Source organism: Fusarium oxysporum, chromosome 10 (genome assembly GCF_000149955.1).
Source record: "Fusarium oxysporum f. sp. lycopersici 4287 chromosome 10, whole genome shotgun sequence".
Taxonomy (NCBI): Eukaryota; Fungi; Ascomycota; class Sordariomycetes; order Hypocreales; family Nectriaceae; genus Fusarium; species Fusarium oxysporum.
The window spans coordinates 116,509-123,631 of NC_030995.1; the positions used below are offsets into that span (position 1 = coordinate 116,509).

General features: G+C 48.9%; 2 protein-coding genes across 2 annotated transcripts; one reads left to right on the top strand and one right to left on the bottom strand.

The window, feature by feature from the left end:
• Positions 1-441: 441 nt before the first annotated feature.
• FOXG_13617 (uncharacterized protein) lies at positions 442-4,618 on the top strand. Its single transcript, XM_018393607.1, has 5 exons — positions 442-2,917; positions 2,965-3,092; positions 3,151-3,276; positions 3,336-3,419; positions 3,483-4,618. The coding sequence occupies exons 1-5, from the start codon at positions 2,450-2,452 to the stop codon at positions 4,390-4,392; spliced, it is 1,716 nt and encodes a 571-aa protein (XP_018252902.1). The 5' UTR covers positions 442-2,449; the 3' UTR covers positions 4,393-4,618.
• Positions 4,619-5,449: 831 nt separating this feature from the next.
• FOXG_13618 (uncharacterized protein) lies at positions 5,450-6,812 on the bottom strand. The gene has a single exon (XM_018393608.1). It carries the CDS (start codon positions 6,659-6,661, stop codon positions 5,483-5,485), a length of 1,179 nt encoding a protein of 392 aa, XP_018252903.1. The 5' UTR covers positions 6,662-6,812; the 3' UTR covers positions 5,450-5,482.
• Positions 6,813-7,123: the final 311 nt, after the last annotated feature.

Genomic DNA, 7,123 nt, shown 5'->3' on the forward strand with positions numbered 1-7,123 from the left:
GTTGAAATGGATTGTTTAATCCCCTTGACCAGCTGGTGCAGGGATTGAGGGTCGTAGTCGGCAAGATCCTGTCAGAAGTGACCTTTTTATGAAGAAATGTGGAGATGATTTGATCTTCGGAGGTTTTGTTCAAGATCCTTGTTTGTGCTGCTGCATGTTTGTTCGTCTTACCAACAAGCAAATTGATTGCGATAAGCTGAAAGTTGACCTTGGGCTTTACGTTGTCGCGGCTGACGAGCAAACATTGGAAGACTCGGGAATTTTACTGGTGCGAGTTACGGTGCAATCACTGAAAACCCCCGTCATTTTTTCACATCCAGTGCCGATCTCCCCCACAGTGCAATCTCCTGACAGCTCACAAGGTGTCGAAGCGGGACGGCATCTACGGGATATCGAGAGCTAGCTGTGCCACTGAAACCAGGACAATTGAGATAAAGTCTGTAATGCCACGCGATACTGCCATGTATTCTCGCTAGAACCTGTACTCGCAAACACCGAGTCTTGTCGCACAATTATCTCGTGGCTCGGTGACGGTTATCTGCACTGTTACGGAGTTGGCTGAGGTGGAGAGGCCAACCCGAAGAACCGGTAAACGATGCAGCGTCGCTTATTTTGTCATGACGACAAGATTGGGCTGATCACTTCTTTTTTGATGCCCAGTCTATTCTCGTCGGGCCAGGTTCTGTGCCGTCATTTTACCTTGACAGTGACTACTCGCTGCAGGGCCCCCGATTGCATCTTGCTCGGGTTATTGAGATCTACAACCGATCAGATTTGAGGCCTCATGGTCTGCCTGCCCTCTCAGAGCATCTCTTGGGCTTTTCTTCGCTGGGCGCTAGACATGACATTCATGCGCCTCTGGCAATAATGTCACATATTATGAAAACGGTCTTTGCGGACATTGGACGGAAGTTACCGTGTGTCTCGCAATTGAGGCTGGCTGGACTAACCTCCACCAACAATGCAGCCAACTCAATTGATGCAATGCAATGTGATGGTGATGGGGACGGCACTGAAGATCGACTTCAGCTCTTCGTTTATCGCGCTTGAGTGGGGGTGACGCCGGGGATACTCCCTATGACAATGCAACATCACCACGCAAGAAATCCATTTCCTTTCTTTTCCCAACAGACACGCGATGAAAATTACAGTGATTGCAGCTTGCAAAACAGAAACTCAGCACCGTCATAAACCCAAACGGAAGCGCCAGGAACCAACGGTAACCTAAATCACAGTGGATACAGCCCCAGTAAAGCATGCAGCTCACTGCGTCTTGTGTCTCCCTACCTCCAGCGCATGCTCATCACTGCAAGGGAGCCAGCGAGCACAACATCAGACGCAAGGGAGACGAGAAAGATAGAAAACGGCGGTGGACGAACTGCTCCTGTCATCACCAGCCGTTTCAATTCCTTTTGCATGGCCCGCCTCCGCGATTAAAGATACAAGACATTTAATCCAAACCCAGCAGTTGAAAGATGCGGCCGTTTGAACATACAGTACGAGCCTTAGAGGGGCACAAGCTTTTCGTGCTGCGTTTCACTAACAAACTTAACTGGCAGTTTCTCTCACTGTGGCGTAAGAGTACTCGGTCAGCAATCATGGCGCTCCGAGATAATATCGCAGTCAATCAAGGCAAAAAGAGAGACATAACGTGGACAGTGAAAAAAGAAATGTTGCGCTCGTGGCTGAAAAGACGCTGAGCATTCGATGCAAGGGCGTTTGCTCGTCTTCGCGACGCTGATGATGATCAAAGGTGGTCACAGTCACACAGGATGATCCTTGCCTTGGTTGTAACTGTCTCAAATCGCCCTTACGCAAAGAAGCAAAAAGTACCCCAGGACCAGTTCATCACAAACGCGTAGCGAAAACAGAACAGACAGACGTCGACCTACGTCGATCTGCAATTTTATCTTGGGAACCGGTCTGTTCACGACCCCCATATCAAATTATCCTGTCAGTCTGAGCGAAGTGGGAATCTTTTCTCTCGTGAATTATCCCGAACTGCGGGTTGGATCTTGCAGGGGGGCAGCCCTGCCCAAGATGGGCCAAGATCAACGGAGGTCGGGAGCTTAGACGGCACTAAATTGGCTTCCCGAGCCAAAGCTCAGGTCAGTTACCGGGCGTGCGCAAGGGAGAGTTGGCATTATCTGGGGGGCGTATTCTCGCGAGATCACTCTCTCGATCTTCTCCCATTTTCACACTCTCTCGCCATCTTTCACTGCGAGAGATTTCTTGATCCTTGTTTAGCGTCTGGACGCTTGGGGAATCACAGTCGATTAACGTATTACTATAATACGTCGTCATCTCCGCTTGTCGTTTAATCTGAACTTGCTCTCTGCTCTTTCGACCGTTTTGTGTTGCGGAGACCGCACATTCCTTCCAAACCACGTTCCTTACAATAAATATTTCCCTATTATTCCTCGAAAACATCGATATTACACTTTCTACAATGGCCGAAACCGAAAAACCCGAGGCCAGACTCGATGGCCTCGGCATCTTCTGGATCATCTGGACCTTCGTCTGGACATTCATCGTCGCGGGCGGCATGGTCTTCCTCTGGAGACGTCGCGACATGCCCATGCTCAGAATTCGAGACCTCCCGGTTTCCTTCGCCGCCATCATCCTTCTCCATATCTACTGGGGAGCTATTCAGACCGGATATGTTTACTTCCCGCTATTTACACCGGAGGGCGAGTTCTGGATCATGAGCTTGTACTTCCCCTTCGGCATCGCGTTGTTCCACGCTTCCAACAGCCGTTTCCTACATGTCGCCAAGCAGCAGAAGGAACTGTTTGCTTCGGATGAGAAGATGCCTTCCAAGAGTCGTGTCAGACCTGGGTCGTTGCTCGGACGCTTTCAGGCGCTTGATTACTCCAAGAAGATTCTTGTTACGGTTGGACTGGGAATGGTAGTCCAGGTATGGAACTATATCACACATATGCACGGCGATGCTAACGTATGCAGTTCATCCTCACCATCATCATGTGGTGCTTATCCAAGAAATTCCATCCCTCATGGGGTGTTCCCGGCACAGAGGTCCATCCCGGCTCCGAGGAGTACCGAAAGTCTCAGGTCGGAAAGGGCTGGGAATGGTAAGCATACTCCCCCGAGATCTGATCTCATCGCGATATGTACTGACTCTCTTGCAAGGTGGCCCTCTGTATTCTGGCAGTTCCTTTGGGCATGGATCGTCGCCCCTTACATCCTCTGGCAGGCCCGCGGTGTCAACGACACGCAGGGATGGAGGACCCAAACCGTTGCATGCTGCATTGCTAAGTGAGTTATCCCTTGATCAGGGCCAACACCGAAACTCCACAACTGACCGAGACACTCAGCCTTCATGCCACTCCTATGTGGCTCATCGCCTTGTATGTGCCTGCCATGGCACCCGTCAATTACTACTGGATTCCTCCTCAATGGTAAGCCACCTACCTCAGCAGGGTTCCCTATTAAAAACATCCCCGCTCACTGTCGCACAATAGGCTTGCCATCTCCATCATGGCCATTGAGATCTTTACCATCTTCTGGCCCTGCTGGGAAGTCATCCAGCACCAGAACCTCCGCCAAGAGACCCTCGACTCCATCGCTCAATGGCAGCTCAACAAAAGCGCTGGGACCAATGGTGCTCGATCTGTCGCTACTGGATCTACGACTGTTGCCCCCTCTGCTCTGACGTCCTGGTCCAAGGACGGTTCTGTCAAGAGCAGCGCCTCCGGTGAGAGTATCCTCACCATGGAAGCTCTTGAGTATGTCCTTGAGCGCAACCCCGAGCCTCTTCAGAAATTCTCAGCCCTTCGTGACTTTTCGGGAGAGAACATTGCTTTCTTACGAGCTGTCGCAGAGTGGAAGTCTTCATTACCGCCTTCTGTGCGCGACCCCGAGAAGATCAAGGAGCCGTCCGTGCAAGAACTCGTCCGCGAGAGGTTCAACAGCGCTCTTCGCATTTATACCGGCTTCATCAGCTCTCGCGACGCAGAGTTCCAGATCAACTTATCATCGCAACAACAAAGAAGATTGGAAGGCGTCTTTGAGAGCTCTGCGCGCATCCTCTACGGCGACAAGAAGCAGGTTGACCCAGCGTTGCCATTCGAGACATTCCAGATGACAACATCACCCACCAAAGTCAAGTCCTCAGCTGCATCATCACACGGCTCCGAAACAGGCATCATGGCAGCTGACTCTGTCGCTGACGCTGGATACATGAGCGACAAGGCTATGTATTGGGGCGACATCCCCGAGGGCTTTGATGCGACTATTTTCGACGACTCGGAGAAGCACATCAAGTACTTGGTGCTCACCAACACGTGGCCCAAGTTTGTCAAGGACCGACGATGCTCAATTGACTCCAATGATACCCTCGAGGAAGGAAACGGAATTTCCATGGCTAAATGATTTGACTGGTAACTTAACTGGATTTACGGATTTATTTATGGGATGGGAGTTTGGTGATTACAAGTGATTCCCTCTTTCATCTTCACTTTTTTACTGGGAAGGCTTCTTGGAGATTTTATGTATTTATTAATGAAAGAAACGCGACTGCATCGCCAGTCATTCTTCTCCTTGCTCAATCTGTCAACCTCACAAGCTCTATCGTATTGCCGTGCTCAGTTAAAGTGAACGTGTTCATCTGCCGTAGCTTGGAATGAAGGAATGGCATTTACCGGCCCCTCCCGCCCGTGCCCGCGAAAAGCCACAGCGGGCTAAAATTATTACAGGGCATCTGACCCTAATTCCACCCTGGATTAGTGGACGATCTAGCCTGTGGTCTCGTCCGTCGCAGCCTGCGTGGCGTCGATATTCCGCTTTGTTCCCTGGTCTCCTGCAGGTCGAATCACAATTATCGTAAGATATAATTACAAGCCGTCTCGAATCTCACGCAATTGCGCGTGCAAAGTCTGAGCTCAGAAAAGTTAATTCAAGCCCGCGAGCAAGGGCCTGCATGAGCGTCAGGGGTTTCCGCGTCAGCTTTGACATGGAGCTTTAGCGTTATGAAGATCTTCATGGAGACCACTTCAAACCTCCACTGATCCGAATACTTGGATTCATGCTTGTGAACTTGTTTTTGTTGACTGCGTTGCGTTGGGCACAAGGATTAGAGATTGACGTTTTATTTTTTGCTGGGACAATCGAGATCTTGATGTGAGATCTTTTGTGATAACCGACAAAAGGCAATCGGGTGTCACCGGTGTCTGTTAAATGGTGGAAATTGTGGGCGCTATCTTAGTGGCCGATAAAACGTGGAGGGCCTTGCAAGACATACTACGGAGTAGTCGCTCGTAATCTAGACTCGAGGGCGAATTGTCATGTCATTGTCCGAGACTGCCGCGTATGGCGCAGCGGTGGAATCAATTTTGTACGTTAACGGTTAATGGCTTGATATGTTATGGACGGATATAGCTATTGTTCCCGGTTCATAAAGCAGGACAAGGTGAAGTGAGACAAAAGCCTGCTCAACTGATGGGCCGATAGCGGCGTTGCATCTCTACACTAATGTCAATTCTATATCTCTATTCTCGTACTTTGCAAACCTGATTCCCTCGCCACGCATGATCCCATCCATGTAGCACTCCCCAACTAAGGAAAATCTACCATGCTCCTGCTCCCTGACCACAAAAGGTACTTTAGATCCATACAGAACTACTACCAAGTCTCCCCTCTTCGCCCTCATGGGCACATAGCCAACCAGCCCCATATCTGTCCGTGCAAAGCGTCGCGACTGCGCTATTGCTGCAAAGAAACCAAGTGCTTTTATGGCAAAAACTTCTTCTCCCTTCGCAAATTCCTTCGGTAACTTGTCTTCCGCAAGGGTCAGGCGAAGAAAAGACGTAGAGATCTCCTTGATGAATAGAGAATACTTGCTCCCGATAGAGATGTTGCCGAGGAGAACCCGTAGAAATGGCTCCCACCCTGGAGAGATGGACCTATCGGCTAAAAGCCTACCATTGTTGATCGTGGCATCGAAGATACGATCTCCAGGGCCAGGTCCAAGGCCTCGAGCTAATCCTTTCGTCGCTTCAAGCCAGATATCTCTAGCTTCTTCAATCATTCCTCTGTTCACCTGAAGTTGGTCGTAAACTGAGATTCGCTCGTCCTGTTGACCATGTTTACTGAATCTATTGGATCTATCCGTGAACGACTTCTTGCCAACAGTATGTATTGTGTCTACTACGCTTCCCTTAATATGTAGCGTAGTACCATTGCTCGATTCTCGTACCTCCATTGGCAATCCCGCACTGGCGTCGATCCCTGAACCGCTGAAGAGAGGTCCGGTCAAGCTTTCGATCGGGTCAAGTTTGTTGAAGTCTGGAACCCATGATGGAGATGAGCGGTGACGACTGTTCTTTTGTGAGCTCGTGCCAAGGACACGGAAGCTTCTATTATAGTGTAGTTCCCAGAGTACAAAGTTCCGGTAGGCGTCCAACTGTGAGATTTCATAATTCGGTTTCAAGAACTCGCTACTCGTGTCCTCCCCCGTAACGCCGAGCATACCGAAGATCTTATCATGAGGATATGTGCACTTGTATCTACGACTCATTAAGATGAGATCAAGTAGCTTAGAATCTTCTTGACCTTCCATTGGGCGTCGAGTCAGGAGAGGACGGTACCACCACTGACCAAGGATATAAATCCTCGGATGTCGGTTGCTGTGAGCTGTTCGCATCAAGTCCAGACTGGAAATGGTATCGTAGATCGAGTGATACCCCGGAATCGTCTTTACAGAGGACTGGTAGTGCTTGATGGCATCCACAACTCGAAGAAACTTTGCCCAAGAGATGGACTGGTCGCCACATATAACCTGTGCATGCTGCGGTATAACCGCTTCTTGAATGACCCAAGTGCGTTGGAACCATGGGCGAGTCAACAAGTTTATAAGGGCATCCCAATTAAAGTCCTCTCGGTTTATTTTTTTTTGATATAGAACTATTCATATATCACTAATGGATCTAAATCCATTAACTAAGGAAAAAACATATAAGCTATTTAATGTAAATTTTACTAAAACAGATACTTTTCTATAAAATGCTATTTGCTCGCTATTTTTCATATAAATTATATAAATAATTTTGTATTATTTTCTTCATATATATCATATAACTTTTATTAATTTCCTGGGTGCAAAGCT

Excerpts from the sequence above, each read along its gene's own strand:
- FOXG_13617 (XM_018393607.1), top strand. The coding sequence starts at position 2,450 with ATGGCCGAAACCGAAAAACCCGAGGCCAGACTCGATGGCCTCGGCATC. Across the intron at positions 3,093-3,150 it reads GTCGGAAAGGGCTGGGAATG|GTGGCCCTCTGTATTCTGGC; the intron begins GTAAGCATACTC and ends CTCTCTTGCAAG. Across the intron at positions 3,277-3,335 it reads GTTGCATGCTGCATTGCTAA|CCTTCATGCCACTCCTATGT; the intron begins GTGAGTTATCCC and ends CGAGACACTCAG.
- FOXG_13618 (XM_018393608.1), bottom strand. The coding sequence starts at position 6,661 with ATGCGAACAGCTCACAGCAACCGACATCCGAGGATTTATATCCTTGGT.